This window comes from Podarcis pityusensis, assembly GCF_964106645.2.
Source record: "Podarcis pityusensis genome assembly, chromosome: 2".
In the NCBI taxonomy this organism is placed as follows: domain Eukaryota; kingdom Metazoa; phylum Chordata; class Lepidosauria; order Squamata; family Lacertidae; genus Podarcis; species Podarcis pityusensis.
In genome coordinates this window covers 22,162,567-22,183,525 of record NC_138029.1, presented here as the reverse complement: position 1 = coordinate 22,183,525, position 20,959 = coordinate 22,162,567, and the positions used below count along the sequence as shown (strand labels likewise).

Genomic DNA, 20,959 nt, shown 5'->3' with positions numbered 1-20,959 from the left:
CGGGTGGCGCTGTGGTGCAGGTGGCGCTGTGGGTTAAACCACAGAGCCTAGGGCTTGCCGATCGGAAGGTCGGTGGTTCAAATCCCCGTGACGGGGTGAGCTCCCGTTGCTCGGTCCCTGCTCCTGCCAACCTAGCAGTTCGAAAGCACGTCAAAGTGCAAGTAGATAAATAGGTACCGCTCCGGCGGAAGGTAAACGGCGTTTCCGTGTGCTGCTCTGGTTTGCCAGAAGCGGCTTAGTCATGCTGGCCACATGACCCGGAAGCTGTACGCCGGCTCCCTTGGCCTATAGAGCGAGATGAGTGCCGCAACCCCAGAGTCGGCCACGACTGGACCTAATGGTCAGGGGTCCCTTTACCTTTACCTTTACCTTTTACACAAAACTGATGGCTTTCATTTATTTTTCTCGCTCATGGGAATACATTATCTTTCCTACTGCAAATGATGCACTGCAGAGAAGGCAAAAGCTGACGCTTGCCCAGGCAGAAAGGTGTGTGGTTCATATCCTTTTTTTCTGCTGCATGAAGGACTTAAAATCCAAGGCCCCAATCCCACTGTATGTCTGCAGCAGTCACAGCAACAGACTCCTCCAAATCACAGAAAGCAGGTTGATGAGGGAATGACAAAACCAGTTTCTTCTCCTCCCTGTCCTCAGAAGCAGCTGGTGGGCTTTCCTGTATTTTGAAGAGAACCCCATGCGCCATAAGCATGTCAGGCCCTCAACCTGCTGGGACAGTCTTTCCCACACAGTAGGCCTGGGGACACCACTATGCCACAAGGAACAAATGCTTTTATGAGCCCAAGACACTCCTCCACAAAAGAGGCTGCACACCATGTATCTGCGTGCTTCAAGGCCCTGGCTTTGCACCTTTCTATTCTACCTCCAGTCGGCGATGCAGTCATTCCGTCACAAATGTGTACCACTGGCTCAGCACAGCACGAGACGGCAAGGTTACAGGTCCGTCTGGTCAAGAGATGCGCTCGGAACAACAAAGTAATTAAAAGGGGTGGCACCCTTTGCTATCACATTGTGAAAGTGTACTTTAATTACTGGGAATTCAGGAAACACCAAGGTTAGTGCCATGCCCCCAGCAGTTCAGATGAAATGAGATTATATATATATTTATATATATATATATATATATATATATATAGTTCCAGTCTGTATTCAAATTGTGACAGCAAAGCAGTAAACCTAAGTTTAATACATCTGAGGCAAACATTTCTGAAAGGGGAAAGAGCTAACTTTCGATGAGATCATCGGGCATTAGAATAGAAAGTTCGGCAACAGCAAAATTATTTCTAATGCAGCCCAAGTCTCAGGCTGGTAACGGCTTGTCTGCTTTTTAACTTTTGTGATCAGGACACCAGAACCTTTTATTTCTGCTAGGCAGATTGTATGATATTACATGCCCAGCAGCAGTGTTTGGACGCGGGCAGAAAGAGAGTAAAAATAATGCAGTGTGTGACTGTGGATGTCAACGGAGTAAGAACCAGCCCCCCAACTTTCTTTTGCATACAGGGGGCAATCAATAATTTTTGTAATTTTGAGGGAGAGCCCTTTTAAAAAAAAGGCCTTATGTCTCAGATCCATGGTTTTACAGGCTGCTCTGTAAAAATGGGTGATTTCTACAGTTCAGTCAATGATAGAGAGAGATGTGATTAGAAATCCATGGGAAAATTATAGTTTCAAAAGGATCCAATCCGCTGGATCTGATGTGTGTACACATCTGTGCTCTGACCCCCTGCTGCACCCCATTTTCTCTCCCCCCCCCCATTTCACCCAACTCCAACCTCTTTATAGTGTGACCCAAGTGATTATAGAGACAGACTGCATAGCACAAATGTATCAGTGTTAAGTATTATAAGCAGAAGTTATAAAAACAGTAACAACAACAAATATCCACAGGAAACAATCTGCTATAACAAAACAGGTCTCTTGACCAGGATTCAAACCCACTGTGTACTCACTGAATTCAGATTAATTGTTTAGGAATTGAAATCTGGGTGGTTAGCCTACAGTTTAGAGTTCAATCTTTCTCTCTCTTTCTCTCTTTTTTTTTATAAAAAGAATGGTTTTTAATCCTTCTCTACGTGTTTTCAAAAAGCACCACAGTCAGGTTAAACTGAAAGCCACTTCAGTGCAGGTAAGGCTCTGTATAGACGAGAAAAGGCACTTTGGATGATATTTAGAGCCCTTTGGGGGAATTCTTCCCTTACACACTTATAGCCATTTGAGCGGGAAGGTGGGGCCCTATTTGCGAACTCTGCTATCCCCCTCATAACATAATCAAGGGTTTATGAATGACTGAACAGGATCTGGGAAGGTAACTTTTGAGTTTGATGGGGGTTGGGGAGAGAAAAGCACAATTTTTCCTTCTTATATAACCCTGGTGTGGTAAACTTTCGGGCCTTCAGGTGTTTCTGAACTACAACTCCCCATATCCCTTGATAGGCCATTGACCATGTTTGCTATGAAGGGAGATGTAGTTCAAATAACTTTGGACGGTCCAAATGTTCCCTACGCACGTTGTATCGGCAAGCCAAACTGCCCTAGAGAAAGAATAATTCAATGGCGACTCTACTCACAAGATTCTGCCACCTGACCCACATACAAAAAAAAGCAAAATGTTGTGAAAAGCACCATAGATCAGAACCATTTACCTCACCAACCTGTGGTGCGAAGATTTCAAGTTACCCCCTAGCTATTTTATCCCCGAGGTAAAATAGGGCTGTTCATCTAAGCCAAAAGGTAATCAAAGTACCCTGTTGCTAGTTCTAGACCTCTAGGGCAAATAAACCCCTTCATCCCCCAAAAGAGGGGATGTCTATGGCTTAACTGAGCCCGCAGAGGACAGATACTATACTAGCTTCAAAGTCAAGGACAGCCACCTTAAGAGGGAACCGGTTCATTGCAGCATAGCTTGCAAGGCAGCTGTAGATACCCTACAGAAGAAGATGGCTTGCTTCTTTCACTTGACTTAATTGGGAATAAATTAATAGTGTTGTTGTGGTTGTTGTTTTTCTATTTAAAAACATCCCTTCTTTCCTGCTACTTTGATTCAGTCACATTGTTGGCCTCAAGTTCCCCTCATGGGAAAGGAAACTGCCTGCTTTAGAACATTTTTAAAAATATATATATAGCAGGCTAGCCAAGGGTGCTTGCATATCAGTCAAGCGACTGCACAGGACAAAAATATTCAGACCCCCCAGTGAGGGCAGAGTTGTGCTATGTCCCTGCTTAAGGCACAGGCGGAAGTAGAAACCATCCCCTTCAGAGGCAGCCACGGGGTGTGGTGAGGGGAACAGTCGAGCCAGAGTCGTAATCCAGGTCCACAGCGGTGTGAGCACTGGCACTCAGGTTGCTCAGCGAAGTACCAGTTCCCAGTTGCTGGCGGTCACGCAGGCTCTGAATATAACTCTTTGGGGTGGAGAAAAAGAATGGAATGTCACTGCGTGAACTGGGAAAGGGGAACAACATATTAACCCCTCCCCACACACCTCCATTAGGAGCCAATCCACATTGACAAAGAACCTGCCTTATGCTCAGCTATAAACAGTGGCGTAGCGTGGGGCAGGGTCACAGGGGCGGTTGCAAAATTATTAGGAGCGAAAGATTTTGACACCAAGTGCTGCCTCAGTACAGCTGCGCGCTTCTGTTGCTGGGCTCCACTGAAACCAGCTTCTCCATGCGAACCAGGAACCAACCTCTCCAGACAACAGAACATCTCTTTTCTCTGTGGCTGTGATCTCCTGGGTGATACAGACGCGGTTAGGCAGTTGACCATTCATGTGTTTCCCTCTCTCCCATCTCGTGCGGCCCCGGGCCCTGGCAACCCACGCTATGCCACCGGTTATAAATGTAAAGGGTGGGGGGGAAAAAAATGTAAAGGGTGGAAGGGGGAAGGGACAGAGGAGATGTGTGCAAAGGAGTGATGGTCCACACTCCCATTGGCTGGCTGCAGAGTAGGCATGGGGCATAGGGTGGTTCATAAAAAAAACTTTTTTTTTTTAAATGCCTGCTCCAAAGGTCTTATGTAGCTATATCTGTAATTTCATGCATATCAGTTAATATTGAAATTTCAGCCTTCACGACATAGGAAAACGGTCAAGTAAACAGCTATTTTTGTGGAGCAGGGTCAAGATATTAACTGATATGCATGAAATTTCAGATATAGCTATATAATCCCTAGTGTAGTGAGATAAGACCTTTGGAGCAGGCATTTTTTAAAAAAAGTTTTTTATGAACCACCATAATGGGGAACCTTTTCAGTTCTCATCATCCCTGGCGGCCATTAGCCATGCTTGTTGGGGAATTGAGGAACAGCTAGATGGCGAAAAAGTTCCCCCACACCTGCTCCAGAGGATTGAGAAGATGCCAGGGAAAGGCCAAAGGGGCATTCTGAAGGCGACGACGCAGCTGGGATCATGAGTTTGGCACTGCGTGTTGCAAATGGGGGTCAAGAGTTAAGATCGTGAACATTTGTGACAGGAACTCTTTCAGCCACTCACCGGTGCAAGGACATCTCCTGCACAGCGCTTGACAGCGCTGGGCTTATGCCGGTACGAACCATCCTGAGGAAGCTGGCTCTGCCTCTTCTTGGCTTCGCGCTGCCGGATCCGTAAGAGCTGCAGCTGCTTCTGGCGTCGATTCAGGACCACTGGGCAAGAGAAGAGGTGTGAGAAAGCAGAGGGAGACTACTCCTAAGAAGGCTAGTTTATAAATACAAATTTATACATATGTGTATTTCTCTCTCTCTCTATATATATACAGTCATGAGGGAAAGAAAGTACAGTGGTACCTCGGGCTACATACGCTTCAGGTTACAGACTCCGCTAACCCATAAATATTACCTCGGGTTAAGAAATTTGCTTCAGGATGAGAACAGAAATCGTGCAGCGGCGGTGCAGTGACAGCGGGAGGCCCCATTAGCTAAAGTGGTGCTTCAGGTTAAGAACAGTTTCAGGTTAAGAACAGACTTCCAGAATGAATTAAGTTCTTAACCCGAGGTAATAATAATAATAATAATAATAATTTTTATTTATACCCCGCCCTCCCTCAGGGCGGCTAACAAGCAATAATAAAAACAAGTTGAATGAATACAACTTAAAAACAAGATTTAAATACAGCGTTAAAATATTGAAACATTAAAATATTAAAATGCAGCCTCATCACAGGAGGAGAAAGAAAAAAGAAAAAAGAAAAAAGAAAGAGGGGGAGGGAATCAAATTGGCTCCAAGCCAAAGGCCAGGAGGAACAACTCTTTCTTACAGGCCCTGCGGAAAGAAATCAGATCCTGCAGGGCCCTGGTCTCATGAGGCAGAGCGTTTCACCAGGTACCACTGTACACCCTCTTTGAATTCTGTGGTTTTACATATCAAGACCATCATTTGTTCCTTAGCAGGTCTTAAAATTAGGTAAATACAACCCCAGATGAACAACAACACAGGACATATTACACCATGTCCTGATATGTAAAACCACAGAATTCAAAGAGGGATGCACTTTCCTTTTCCCATGACTGTGTGTATGTGTGTGTATATATCTATATATCTTAATTTTTTTAAAAAAGGAGAGACAATGCTAAGAAAGAAAATGAACGCTCTCACTCTTCAGCTATGGGGGAATTCCTTTCCTGACCAGAGAATCAAATGTAGTCAAGTGGAGGTGGGGAGGAAGGAGAAAAAAATTGTCCCAAACAAGTCTCTCTCTTTTACGTGCTGGGAGGCGAACAGAGTTCTGCACAGTTGTTATCATGCCACATAATGTTGCATTCTTCAGAATTTTGAGAACTCTGAATTTTTTTCAAGTCTGTCAGATTCCTCTAGTCTGAGCAAAGTAATGATGGATATAATAATAATAATAATAATAATTTATTATTTGTAGCCCGCCCATCTGGCTGGGTTTCCCCAGCCACTCTGGGCGGCTTCCATAGAAACCAAAAATACAGTAAAATATCACAGATTAAAAACTTCCCTGCCTTAAGATGTCTTCTAAATGTCAGGTAGTTATTTATCGCTTTGACATCTGATGGGAGGGCGTTCCACAGGGCGGGCGCCACTACCGAGAAGGCCCTCTGCCTGGTTCCCTGTAGCTTTGCTTCTCACAATGAGGGAACCGCCAGAAGGCCCTCGGCGCTGGACCTCAGCGTCCGGGCAGAACGATGGGGGTGGAGACGCTCCTTCAGGTATACTGGGCCGAGGCCGTTTAGGGCTTTAAAGGTCAACACCAGCACTTTGAATTGTGCTCGGAAACGTACTGGGAGCCAATGTAGGTCTTTCAAGACCGGTGTTATGTGGTCTCGGCGGCCGCCCCCAGTCACCAGTCTAGCTGCCGCATTCTGGATTAGTTGCAGTTTCCGAGTCACCTTCAAAGGTAGCCCCACGTAGAGCGCATTGCAGTAGTCCAAGTGGGAGATAACTAGAGCATGCACCACTCTGGCAAGACAGTCCGTGGGCAGGTAGGGTCTCAGCCTGCGTACCAGGTGGAGTTGGTAGACAGCTGCCCTGGATACAGAATTGACCTGCGCCTCCATGGACAGCTGTGAGTCCAAAATGACTCCCAGGCTGCACACCTGGTCCTTCAGGGGCACAGTTACCCTATTCAGGACCAGGGAGTCCTCCACACCAGCCCGCCCCCTGTCCCCCAAAAACAATACTTCTGTCCTGTCAGGACTCAACTTCAATCCATTAGCCGCCATCCATCCTCCAACCGCCTCCAGGCACTCACACAGTGTCTCCTAATCATCCCCAATACTATCTAGCTATTATTTAGTAGTAGTAATATTAATTTACTACGTTTTTACCAGACCCTTCATCCATGTAGCTCAGAGGGCTGTTCTTGGCTCTCATCCTCTTCCCCAACCCCAATCTTACTGCCACAATTACTGTCCTCAGGCCAAGAGAAAGTGACTGGCCCAAGATCACCCAGTGAGCTTTCTGGGCCAATTGGGGATTTAAACTGGGTCTCCCTAGTCCTTGTTTGACACTCTCGACACTCCGTGTCATACGACTGAGAAATGATTTGCACGAGGCCTTTGGGGACAAGGAAGGACAGAAGAAAAAGTGATTAACTGTGCAACATACCTCCCTGTCTCTCTATGACTGTTGGCACTCTGCTGCCCATCAACTTTCCCTCCACTACCAGCGTCAGAAACTCTAGGTGCCAAATAGCTCCTTAAACCAAGGTTACAGTCGCCAAAACAGTTGCCATTTTGTCTAGTTGCCATTTTGGGGCAAGACGGCTCTAAATTCTTTTTTTCTTTTCAAATGATGGACTGACTGTGAGGTCAGATTAGCCTCAACCAGAGGCAGGGCCTTTTCAACACTGGCTCCGGCCTGGTGGAACGCTCTCTCGCATGAGACCAGGGCCCTGCAGGATCTGATTTCTTTCCGCAGGGCCTGTAAGACAGAGTTGTTCCAAGTGGCTTTTGGCTTGGAATTAACTTGATCCCTTCCCCCTCTTTCTTTTTTCCTTCTGTGACGGAACTCCTACTTGGGGACTTCCCTGGCTTTTTTCTGCCCCACGTAGGACCAGTCTGGATAGTTAGCCTTGGTGAAGACTTGACGTTTTCCTCCCCAAAAAAGTTTTTGAGTTTCTGCTGAAATGAGGCTGCATTTTAATGTTGTATTTTAATCTTGTTTTTAAGTTGTATTTCAATCAATTGTTTTATATTTGGTGTTAGCCGCCCTGAGCCCGGTCTTGGCTGGGGAGGGCGGGGTATAAATTAATTTTTTTATTATTATTATTGATTCTCGGTTAAATATCTGGCTAGTTCAGATGACAACCTTGAGCTAGCTTAAGAACTTTTGAGAACTTAAAGGAGAAAAGTCACTTGATCCAGGGACAGTCCACATGTATACAACCTCTTTTTCCTTTGTCGCGACTGCTCCTGTTGAGGCCGCACAGAAAAAGCATTTTGGTTCCAGAAATTTATTCTGATTGCGCAGATAAAAATATAACTGAGAGAATTCCACAGGATGGGGCGTTAAGTGTGTGAAACTAGTCCAGAGCCAATGATCCTCAGAAGGTGGAGATGTCAGGCACCATATTGGCAGCCAAACATCTTCACTTGGTCGGGTGCAAAATCTGCCTGGCGAATCTCGCACACTGTCTGCTACTAAAGTCTCTTACAAAAATGGGCCACATTTCGTTGGGCAGGAGGTAGGCAGGTACAGACCTGCCTCCAGATTTTATTTTATTTTATTCATTTTTCTTTTTCATTCATTACACACATCTCAATTTCTTAACGTATATTATATATTCCTCCCTCCGTCCCCTCCAGGGCTTCCCCCAACTTCCGCTTCTGGTATGTTTCTCTTTTCACCCACTTTGCTATTTCCTATATTAATAACATAACATCAAGCCTAAAAACCTAAAAATAAAAGTAAATACAGTGGTACCTCGGGTTAAGAACTTAATTCATTCTGGAGGTCCGTTCTTAACCTGAAACTGTTCTTAACCTGAGATACCACTTTAGCTAATGGGGCCTCCCACTGCCACCGCTGCACGATTTCTGTTCTCATCCTGAAGCAAAGTTCTTAAGCCGAGGTACTATTTCTGGGTTAGCGGAGTCTGTAACCTGAAGCGTACGCAACCCGAGGTACTACTGTACATTATAATTTTTGAGGGGGGGGGGTCCCAGGCAGGTTGCCATGAATGCCCCCTGCCCAGTACAACTGGACCTTCTCCCCTCCTTCGGCATGGTCCTAAAGCCATCCACTCACCATCTGTGTGAGAGAAGCCCTCTGCGGTCACTCTCCACTGCAGCAGCATTCCCATCAAGGCCAGGACGGGCCACGTGGCCAGCACGGCCCAGCCACACCAGCACAGCGGGGAAGGGGGAGCCAGGCGGAGGCGGTCGTACACATGGTAGCCCAGCGCCAAGTTCTCCACAGCGTAGTCCAAGCAGAGGGTCAGCACGGCGCCCCCAAACACCGCCGTGGAGACCACCGTCAGGGCCTTCTGCCAGCGCAAGGCCAAGACGGCACCCAGTAGGGCTGATCCCAGCAGCGAGCCGGCGGGGACCCAGGCGCTAGGCAGCTGGCACAGAGGCTCCGTGGCCACCAGTCCAGCCGTCGCCAGGAGCAAGCCGAGGAGGAGACCTGTCAGGAACAAGCCAACCGAGTGCACCAGCATCGTGACTAAGCCGCAGAGGACGCCGATGCCCAGGGCAATCCCCGCGCTGACTTCCAGGCTCAGCTGCGTGTCCAAGATGCGCTCTTTGTAGCAAAGCAGGAAGATGACGGCCGAGCCGAAGAGCAGGCCAGAGAGGAACATGATGGCTTTGAAACAGCGGTAACCTAGCAACAGAAAGAGGGCCAAGTTTAGCAGCGGGGAGAAAGAAGGTTCTTTTTATCATATGTGGTGGTCCTGTAGTAAGGTTGTTTTTTTTAAGAAAAATATTAACAAATTCAAAATAATAATAGTAATAATAATATACCGTATTTTTCGCTCTATAACACGCACCCGACCATAACACGCACGTAGTTTTTAGAGGAGGAAAATCTGTAGGCATGCCACCCGTAGGCATTTCCTCCATAACACGCACAGACACTTCCCCTTACTTTCTAGGAGGAAAAAAGTGAGTGTTACGGTGCAAAAAATACGGTAATTTATTATTTATACCCCGCCCAACTGGCTGGGTCCCCCCAGCCACTCTGGGCGGCTTCCAACAAAACACTAAAATACAATAACCTATTAAACATTAAAAGCTTCCCTAAACAGGGCTGCCTTTAGATGTCTTCTAAAAGTTTGGTAGTTATTTTTCTCTTTGACATCTGGTGGGAGGGTGTTCCACAGGGCGGGTGCCACTACCGAGAAGGCCCTCTGCCTGGTTCCCTGTAACCTGGCTTCTCTCAGTAAGGGAACCTCCAGAAGTCCCTCGGCGCTGGACCTCAGTGTCCGGGCAGAACGATGGAGGTAGAAACGCTCCTTCAGGTATACTGGACCGAGGCCATAACAAATCAACAATAAAAATCATCTTCATTGTTTTTCCCCCTCCCACCTCCCCAACAAACTCCCTGCCCCCCAGGACTTCCCTCAACTCCTCTCTCTGATTTCTCATCTCCTATTTTTTTCTGCATATTATAAAATTGTATACATCCTTATATTATCCATCCATCATATTAACCCAATTAATTTGTGTATGTTTATTCAAAACCTGCCAAGCAATCCAGTTCATTTTGTTGTCTTTTTAAATAGACTGAAAAAGGTTTCCATTCTTCTCTGAAGTCACAGAAGTCTTTAGCTGGTCCTGTGGTAAGGTTAAGGCAAGGGTGCCCAATTTTTTTCCAAAGAGGGCCAGATTTGATGAAGTGAACATCTGGTATTTTACCCCAAAGTTGTTGTACTTTTTAAAAGGATTTTACCCTAGGATATATACTGCCACAAGGGCCGGATTAGGCCCCGAAACGGACTTTGGACATGCCTGGGTTAAGGCTTGCTAGGAAATGATATATAATGAAATGAAAAGGATGTTTAAAATAATGTTTGCTTAAAATAAACCCCAGAAGCTTTTCTTTTGGGAATTAATAGGGACAGAACTACCTAAACTGTATAGAAACTTATTCATGTATGCTACTATAGCAGTAAGAATGTTAAAGGTAAAGGTACCCCTGCCCGTACAGGCCAGTCGTGTCCGACTCTAGGGTTGTGCGCCCATCTCACTTAAGAGGCCGGGGGCCAGCGCTGTCCGGAGACACTTCCGGGTCACGTGGCCAGCGTGACGAAGCTGCTCTGGCGAGCCGGCACCAGCGCAGCACACGGAAACGCCGTTTACCTTCCCGCTATAAAGCGGTACCTATTTATCTACTTGCACTTAGGGGTGCTTTCGAACTGCTAGGTGGGCAGGAGCTGGGACCGAAAGACGGGAGCTCACCCCGCTGCGGGGATTCGAACCGCCGACCATAAGATCGGCAAGTCCTAGGCACTGAGGTTTTACCCACAGCGCCACCCGCGTCCCAGCAAGAATGTTACTCGCCCCAAAATGGAAAGAAGCAGAAGTCCCAGCAAAGGAAGAATGGATACAAAAACTTATGGAATATGCAGAAATGGCAAAACTTACCGGAAGAATAAGAAATCAAGATAACAAACTTTTTATAAAAGAATGGAAATGGTTTGTTGAATATTTACAGATAAACTGTAAACAGATAAAAGCATCGGCAGGATTATTGTAATAACCTGCAGTTTCATAAGAGTATATATTTAAAGAATATGAATAAGTGAGCAAATTAAGTTAATTTGGATATGCAGAAGATATTAAAAATAAATTTAAGGAACCGCAGAAAGAGGAGGAAAGAAGTCGAGTTTTGAAATGTCAAAATGATTGTAAAATCAGTGAAATGTATAAACCTGAAAAGTATTAATTTTAAAATATTTTTTTTAAGGAAGATGTCCTAGACGGAATCTGGGGGCTTCTGCACACACCAAGTTTAGGAGAGGAAATCTTTGAAAAGGGGGAGGCTATATTTCGTCAATAGGATATTCCGAGACAGGGGCTACTGAAAAAAGGTTGCATCTAAATTCTCATGATGGTTAAGCTAGAATCTCTTAGGACTGAAAACATGGCAAGAAAAGCTACCTTGTTTTTTTTGGGGGGGGTGTAGGGAAATAGTCCTTCTGTAAACATCAAGAAATAAAAGTTTTATGACACAGACTCACTGTTATCACAATTACTGGAGGACAACTTGTTACTTGTTGCTTTTTGAAATAGGTCAAGTATGGAGGACACACAGTTCTTATTAGCTTGGCTATTTCATGTAATTCAAAACATGGACTGAGAGGTTGTTGGAATTTTTGCAGGGTGACAGGGAAGAAGAGGTGGAATTTCTGACTTTTTAAAGAAAACAAAACTCTGATTCCCCCAGCATTAAAAAAATGAAAAAGACAATGAAAAATTATAACCCTCTTCTCTCCCTCCCCGTTGTTCCTCACTCTTTGAAGGCTAAAATGCCCAAATCAGTCAGTACATGTGACAGGATCATTTAAAACTCTTAATACTTGGTTTTGTTCAGCCTCCAGAGTTAGGTTCCAAATAAGTCATCACTTATAAGCCACCAACCTTCCACAATAGACTCTGCTCTCTATCTCCCTTGCAAAGTTCAGGTTGCCTAACCTACCCCAGATCGGAAGACCCCAAATATTTTGTCTCCAGTTGTGACTTATATTCTTAATTACTCAGTTCACTTAATGGGAAAATGCGACAATTTTTCAGTGTTTCAGGTATATTTCCTAGAACCACGATTACGTTCAATGAAACATCCTAGAGTTCTCCCGCTCTCTTGGCAGAATAAAATAAAACATACGGTACATACAGCAACAGTGTTTTGTGTTGTGTAGTCTCCTATGATTAAGTAATGGGCATATATAGCATATATTCAACACAAAAAACAGCAACAATTTGTTGTTGACAAAGGATAGCTGGACATAGAAAGGGCCCCATTACCTTCAGTAACTTAGGGCAGGGGTAGGCAACCCATGGGCTGGATGTAGCCCAATCGCCTTCTCAATCCAGCCCACGGACGGTCTGGGAATCAGTGTGTTTTTACATAAGTAGAATGTGTGCTTTTATTTAAAATGCATCTCTGGGTTATTTGTGGGGCAAAGGAATTCATTCATTTCCCCTCCCCCCCCAAAAATATAATCTGGCTCACCACATGGTCTGAGGGAAGGTGGACCTGACCACAGCTGAAAAAGGTTGCTGACCCCTGGGCTTAGGGCCTCATCAAACCTAAATCCAGCCCTGGTGCCAACCACTATCCCTGGTGCATGTAAACAACCCATTGGGAACAGAGGAAAAAGGAAAGAGAAGTGAAGTTTGAGATGGGCTCAGAGACAGAACTGTCTCTTTCCCCTTTCTACTCACCAAAGCAGCAGTAAACAACTCCAAAAACGCAGCAGAGGCCACAGATCACACAGGGAAACACCTCATAGTGCCTTTCGGAAAGGAGGGCGCAGGGATCGGAGGCAGGATCGCTGGGCTCTGTTGCCCCCTCATTAAAGCCCCGGGGGTCAGGAGTAACTGGAAGCAACGGAGTTGGGTCCATGCTGGTCAGCCGGGATGTAGCTCAGCTTTGAAGAGCCATCCAAGCAGGAGGGACAGCCTGCAAGAGAGGGAGAGAGGTTTACCTTCAGCTTGAAGAATACCAAATGCTCCTGACTTGAGCATTTTAGAAAAACCCATAACCAACCAACTCCTCTTCCTACAGGAACACAGCAGGGGCCATCAGAGATCTAAATCCTTTAGGAAGCCTGGGGGAAGATTGAGAGATGGGGCTGGAGGAGGATAGCAGTGCAAAGAATGTCCGATGAGAGCGTGGGGGGAAAGAGCTGTGGTGGCACAGCTGAAACGGAGCCACAAACCCCACCAGGTACCGTATTTTTGTTTAGGGGCAGTTATGCGATTAGAGAAAGAAGAGCACAGCATAACAAGGGAACACATATTAGGGCATCAAAATGATGCTAAAATGTGTGAGAAAACATAATAAAAAAAGATGCCAACTGCCCAGTACATATAGGTAGAAATATTCCTCAGAGATACAAATTAGGATTATAATATTACATTTGTGACTGCACCTCTGTCACTAAAGAAATTTATTTATTTTTTAAATGATATTTATTAAAAGTTTAAAAAATTACAAAAAAAAAGAAAAAAGACAACAATAAAAAAGAAAAAAGAAAAAAAACATAGAAGAGCAATACAATACAGCAAAAAGAAACAAAGAAAAAACTAAAACACACATCCAATATTCCATATCTTTACCTTTCCTTTACTTGTTTCATCGACCTCCTCATACCTCCCCTTTTTTGTATTCTAGTTCAATTCACTATTTCAGCAAATTCTTCCCATCTTTCTCAATTTTTTTTCTATAATTTATCTTAACGGTCTAACCTTAATTTTTTTCATTTTAACCCGATATCAATCAACTTTTACTTAATTCTTTGTTGCATTTCTACTAAAACCATATAGCTTCATTCCAGCATCCTTCTAACACTCATTAATTTTACAATGTTTCTGTAAGTATACTTTAATTTTTTTCCAATCTTCTTCCACCAACTCTTCTCCCTGGCCTCGGATTCTGCCAGTTCCATGTAGTCCATCAGCTTCATCTGCCATTCTTCCCTGGTGGGTAGATCTTGTGTCTTCCAATACTTTGCAATAAGTATTCTTGCTGCTGTTGTAGCATACATAAAGAAAGTTCTATCCTTCTTTGGCACCAGTTGGCCGACCATGCCCAGGAGAAAGGCCTCTGGTTTCTTCAGGAAGGTATATTTAAATACCTTTTTCATTTCATTATAGATCATCTCCCAGAATGCCTTAATCTTTGGGCATGTCCACCAAAGGTGAAAGAATGTACCTTCAGTTTCATTACATTTCCAACATTTGTTATCGGGCAAATGATAGATTTTTGCAAGCTTGACTGGTGTTATGTACCACCTATAAATCATTTTCATTAAATTCTCTTTTAAGGCATTACATGCCGTAAACTTCATACCAGTGGTCCATAACTGTTCCCAGTCGGCCATCATAATACTATGTCCAACATCTTGTGCCCATTTAATCATAGCAGATTTCACCATTTCATCTTGAGTATTCCATTTCAACAGCAAGTTATACATTCTTGACAAATTCTTAACTTTAGAGTCTAACAATTCTGTTTCCAACTTTGATTTTTCCACCTGGAAGCCTAGTTTTTTATCCAAGTTATATGCCTCCATTATTTGATAATAATGGAGCCAATCTCACTAAAGAAATTTATTTTGGGAGGCGGAGGAAGAGAGATTTCTGTTGTCCCTCCCAGCACTCCTCAGCCCAAACCTCAAGAACAGGGTAATTCCACTACACATAAGGATATAACCACATATTTGCTTATTGAATAAATCTAAGTTACTGGCTCTGAACCAGGAGTGAAACTGATCAATAGTCCCCCAGTGTCTCCTCCCTAGAGCTAGAAAAGGTCAGAAAAAGGAAATCAAAGCAATCAAGGGGGGAAGCAACACTTAAGCTTCTCAGTTTAGGGGGAAGACAGGTAAAGGGACAGAGACATAAATTTAAGCGTATATGATTACTTATGGTAAAGAGAGAGAAAGAGGAGCTTTTTTGTGTTGAGCATACTTCTTTAGTGGGTGGAGGGATCCTGGCGGTCATTAAGAACATAAACAGGTGTGTGATGGGCATACAGACTGCAGAGTAAATTGCCTGCCTGGTAGGGCTGGGCAATATCTGGTTTTCAGCTTCGTGATATATCACCAGCTAAACATTGCAATATACTGATATATCGCAATGTATGAAACAAGGATGAAGCTATGAAGAGGCATTGGCTGACTTCATGGTTTTCCCACACTGTGATTTTAGCACGCACACACACATCATGATTCATGATATATTACCAGGTCAAAAATTATGAAACCGATATCGTGATATGGACATCAAACCAGTTCTGGACGATATAGGACCCACGTACCTACGGGACTGCCTCTCCTGGTATGCCTCACAGAGGACCTTAAGGTCCACAAATGACAACATTTTGGAGGTCCCAAGTCGCAAGGTGGTTAGATTGGTCTCAACTAGGGCCAGGGCCTTTTCAGTACTGGCCCCAACTTGATGGAACGCTCCGCCACAAGAGACTAGGGCCCTACGGGACTTGACATCTTTCTGCATGGCCTGCAAGACAGAGCTGTTCCGCCTGGCCTTTGGTTTGGACTCAGTCTGACCCTTATGTTTCCCTCCCCTTATGGTTTTGATCTAAGGGCTACTTTTAAAATGAGGCTGCATTTTAATTGCATTTTAACCTGTATTTTAAATTGGTTTTTCCCCCCTATTATGTTTTTACTGTAATTTTACTGGTGTTAGCCGCCCTGAGCCAGGGAGGGCGGGATATAAATAAAATTATTATAATTATAATTATTATAATTATTATTATTATTATTATTATATCGCCCAGCCCTACTGCCTGATGTGAAGGTTGCGGATGTTGCCCATCACCTACATAGTGCGGTAGTCCGCGGTCATTTGGCAAACTGGAACCAATGACACGGGGAAATGTAGTTGTGAGGTCCTGGAAGCCAAAAGGAATGGGCTCTACTTGTACTGGGATGGAACCAGGCTGATTGTTAGCCGCTTTGAGACTCCTTAAGGGGAGTGAAAGGCAGGATATCAAGTCCAAACTCTTGTTCTGTTGGTGCTTGAAATAAACAAGATGGCAGAGCAGCCTTTAAAGTGATTAAGAATGAAAAGTTGGCAAAAGCTGAAGAAGAAGAAGAGGAGGAGTTTGGATTTGATATCTCGCTTTATCACTACCCGAAGGAGTCTCCAAGCGGCTAACATTCTCCTTTCCCTTCCTCCCCCACAACAAACACTCTGTGAGGTGAGTGGGGCTGAGAGACTTCAGAGAAGTGTGACTAGCCCAAGGTCACCCAGCAGCTGCATGTGGAGGAGCGGAGACGCGAACCCGGTTCCCCAGATTACAAGACTACCGCTCTTAACCACTACACCACGCTGGCTCTGAGGAGGGTTTCCCTACACTGTCAAAGGCAACACAGTGGTACCTCGGGTTAAATACGCTTCAGGTTACATACGCTTCAGGTTACAGACTCCGCTAACCCAGAAATAGTACCTCGGGTTAAGAACTTTGCTTCAGGATGAGAACAGAAATCGTGCTCCGGTGGCGCGGCAGCAGCAGGAGGCCCCATTAGCTAAAGTGGTGCTTCAGGTTAAGAACAGTTTCAGGTTAAGTACGGACCTCCAGAACGAATTAAGTACTTAACCCAAGGTACCACTGTATGTCTCTGAATACCAGTTGATGGAAATCACACGTGGGCCGAGGGCTCCTGTGCTCAAATCCTGCTTGTGAGTTTCCCACAGGTATCTGGCTGGCCATGGTGAGAACTGGATGCTGGACTAGATAGGCCATTGGCCTGATCCAGTAGGCTCTTCTTATTATGTCCTCTAGGCCCTGCCCACCTCATTTCCTATCCCCCTTTCCCGCTCCCCAAGGGTTAAGCTGTTCACATGACCCAAGTGGTGGAAAGCATAACTAATCTCCATTCCCACCCCCCAAAACACCCAGATGGAATTGGCAACGGATTATTCCTCCCCTCTCTTCCCCAATCTGGCATCCGTCACATACAACCCAAGCCAAAGCTTGCACATACAACCTTTAACCCCCTCCCCTTGCACCAGGGAGAGATGAAAGGGGATAGTTTGGGGGCTGTCAAGAGACACAAAGAGGTGGAAGTCAACAATTACATCTAAATTCAACAACTATTAAACTTGGTCACCAGCCATGGCTTCTAGGTCCTATTCCCAGCTCTGAAGGGGAAGGGGAAGCCTAGTGAATTGGAGCAAGAGACAGAACTAGGTGCCAGAACTTCTGGGCTCTTTTCCCAGCTTCAAGGGAGAAGGTATCCATCATTTTTCGTACAGGCCCTGGGTGAAAGGCAAGGAAATCTAGACAGGCCCCAAGACTTCCCTGTCAGTAGGGTTGCCAAGTGCCCCCTTTCTCCAAGAAATGCCCCATCATTCAGAGCATCCCAGTCTCCCTGAGAACATGACAACAAATTTCCTGATTTCTGTGGAGTGTTGTGTTCTACAGTTAAAAGTTGGCGACTTTGCCTACACCCAGCCACTGTTCCCTTTGTGTAATACTTTGATGGAGTGGCCTCTAAAATAACCAGTAAAGCTGGCAAGGAGACTGATGGCCAGCAGGAATGCTGGGGGGGGTGTGGGGGGGAACTTTCACCCAAAGTCAATGCAGAAGACAAGTGGAACATTTATCCTGGGTGCAGACCTTTGGGTGGAGGGCACAGGACAGCCAGACACTGAGTTGCACAGTGATGCTCCTCAAATGTTGTCCCTAATTCTGTCATATGTACCCAGGACCTTGAAGAAAGATGCTTGAGCAGCTCTAAATGAGAATTAGACAAATTCATGGAGGGTAAGTGGCTACTGCTCATAATGGCTCTCTGCAACATCTGCAGGGTGCTTCCGAGTACCAGGAGAATAGCAACCAGAAGGTGCTGTTGCCCGCTGGGCTTCCTATAGGCATCTGGTTGAGCAACCCAGAGGGACTTTCATTCTCTTTGCTTGTTGCTGAAAATCACAAATGGGAAGATTGCTGTTGCCCTGATTGTGGGCTTCAAATAGGCATTTGGTTGACCACTTCTTTATATGGTTCAGGACTCCTGTACATAAAGGTTCAGCTTTCCTCATAAGAACCTGCCCAGATCCCAGAACAGTCATCTGAGGCCCTTCTCTGTACGCCACCTCCAAGGAAGGTCCAGATGATGGGAACGAGAGAGTGGTCTTTCTGCAGTAGCCTCCCCATCTATAGAATGCTCTCTCCAAAGAGGTCCACCGCGCACCAACTTTCTCTTTGTTTTAGCTCCAAGCAAATACATTGTTGTTTTCTCAGCAGCACTAATGACGGGATGTTTTCATGTTATGTTTCAATACGTTTACCTGTTTTTATTAGTGCATTTTATTATCATAAATCACTTGGGGACTTTGTGGAAAGCAATACAGTGGTACCTCAGGTTAAGTACTTAATTCGTTCCAGAGGTCTGTTCTTAACCTGAAGCTGTTCTTAACCTGAAGCACCACTTTAGCTAATGGGGCCTCCTGCTGCCACCGCGTGATTTCTGTTCTTATCCTGAAGCAAAGTTCTTAACCTGAGGTACTATTTCTGGGTTAGCGGAGTCTGTAACCTGAAGCGTCTGTAACCCGAGGTACACAAATTCAACAAACCTAAAACCTGTAAGAACGTAAGACTTCACTCGAAGGGCCTTTAGTCTAGTCCAGTGTTTACAACAGGGCAATGAAATATTACAAGGTAGTCGTGAGAGGAAGGGATCACAGCTACATAAGAAGCAGGAGACGTATTCACAAAGAATGCCTCTCACCTGCGCAAGGTGATGAAGCAGACTCAGCTAGCCATGAGTAATTAATTGTAGGTTGCAATTCTGTTATACCATCAACCAAAGATTACACCTGATTCCATTATTCTACCATTCTCGCCGCTCCTTTCAGTATTCTCAGTCACTAATGTGCATTGAAGTGATTTTAAAATTCCACTTTTTTAAAATCATCCTAAATGTGACAGGATGGCTAAAGCAACTTAATGCAATTCAAAGGACAGTACCTTTGAGTCATACGCATTTCGTTGCAGGAAAACAACACCAAAGCCAGATGGGGAGAGCCAGGTGTGGTTATCATAAACAGACGCCTATCAAATTGTGCGGATCGGGAAACGACGACTGACAGACGGGTGGCACGCACGGTGTTTGGTTATACATGGTACACAGTAACTTCACATAGGAAATTGCATGAAACTCTTGTGCCAGTTATTAAGTGAGAATTCCCCTGCAAAAAAAAATGGCATGAAGCAGCACAATGCTAGAGATATCTATAGAGAAGAGTTATTTCCAGGAAAGTACATATAGGGCTGCAGCCTTGTTTTTGAACTTTCAGGACGTGTGTCAGAGCTCATCTGCTGAAAGCTATAGCCCATCTCTCCTTTAAGGGGACGCGAGGGAAGGCGGCATTAATTTGGGTGAGCGGAGGGTAGTTAAAGGGGAAAACACTCTGCAAATATGCAGAAGCATTTTTTCTTTACTATCATCTGTATGTATAGTATGATGACCTTGCCCCAGTTTCAGGGCTGAGCCCTAGTTCGGATCAAAACTTAGTCAAACTCCCTGAATATATTTGCTCCCATCACACACACACACACACACACACACAGCATTTTCACACGCAATATTCCACTCACGCACGTGTGCCACGTTGAGGACGGCAGCTGAACCAGTGGGTCCCGAAATCCTGGCTATTTGTATGTGTATATACAATATTGGCTACAGAGGTGCTGCTGTCTCCTCCCCATATGTCTCCCCCCCCCCCCAAACCGCCCCAGCCATGGCTTGACTCCCAGACAGGAAAACGGTGCTGAGTTTAACGGAAATATTCCCTTTGGGATCAGAGAACAAGAATCAGTTTAGAATACCATTAGCTTGCTTGAGCTCAGAGGGAGGGAAGAAAGGACACAGCTGGGAATCTGGGAGGTGGGTGGAAGGCTTAGCAAGCAATCCCTAAAATTTAGGGCTCGCAACAAAGTTCTGAGGATTGCTGAAGAAGTGGTAGACTAGAGAGCCATAAAAATAAAAAATAAAGCAATCAAATTACGGACAGTGGTAGGAGGAGGCTCCTACCTGCTTGGCCCTCGTTCTTTTCTTTTCTGAACTCGGTGGTAAAAGCTTCCCAAATATTAAATTGAGGAATGCATTCTACGGAAGCTCAGAAGGACTCACAGAATAATCCGGACACTGGGAGGAGAGAACTGTTGCTGGTCTGCCTCCCCCCCTTTACCCATCTTAAATCTCGTTCAGAGATCAGTCACCTCCCTCCAGTCACCCTGATCTGAATTCCAGCCAACTTTCCAAGTTGGCAAAGACCTTCTGAAACGATGCAGAACATTCCCCCAAAAACATTATTTTTGAAGCGCGCACGCACAGACACAAACAAAAAACTATATTGACTTTGGAGGGGCTGGGCGGACGCGCGAGACAACCACCCTTGGAGCTTTAACGCGGAGCATTAAGGGAGTCCGGATTTCCATTCCACATCACCGGAAAAGAAAAGTACATCAGCCGCTTGGTCGATATAACTTACCAGTCCAGAGCAGGGTTCCCACCACCGCATATAGACGGGACTGGTTTGCAAAAGAACCATCCCATCCACCAGCTCCACCCACTCCGGAGAGTAACTGTTGGGAACTGAAAGAGCATGCAAAAGAGGTGCCTAAATAAAAGATCAAATCTCCTCCTCCTCCTCTTCTCTCTCCCCCGCACAGACCCCACCCCCGATTTAGCCCCCCTTTCCTCCAGTTCAAAAAACTCGGGGCAAAATAATCTCCTCCCCCCCCCCCACGACAGCTGAAGAGTGACCTCATCAAGCGCTGGGCGG

General features: G+C 45.2%; 1 protein-coding gene across 1 annotated transcript; it reads right to left on the bottom strand.

Annotated features, from left to right (window-relative positions):
• Positions 1 to 1,831: 1,831 nt before the first annotated feature.
• Positions 1,832 to 20,843, bottom strand: LOC308471032 (transmembrane protein 198-like). The gene is made up of 5 exons (XM_080994918.1): positions 20,666 to 20,843; positions 12,866 to 13,103; positions 8,727 to 9,302; positions 4,512 to 4,660; positions 1,832 to 3,420 (listed from the first exon to the last, which is right to left on the bottom strand). The coding sequence occupies exons 2-5, from the start codon at positions 13,044 to 13,046 to the stop codon at positions 3,274 to 3,276; spliced, it is 1,053 nt and encodes a 350-aa protein (XP_080851044.1). The 5' UTR covers positions 13,047 to 13,103; positions 20,666 to 20,843; the 3' UTR covers positions 1,832 to 3,273.
• Positions 20,844 to 20,959: the final 116 nt, after the last annotated feature.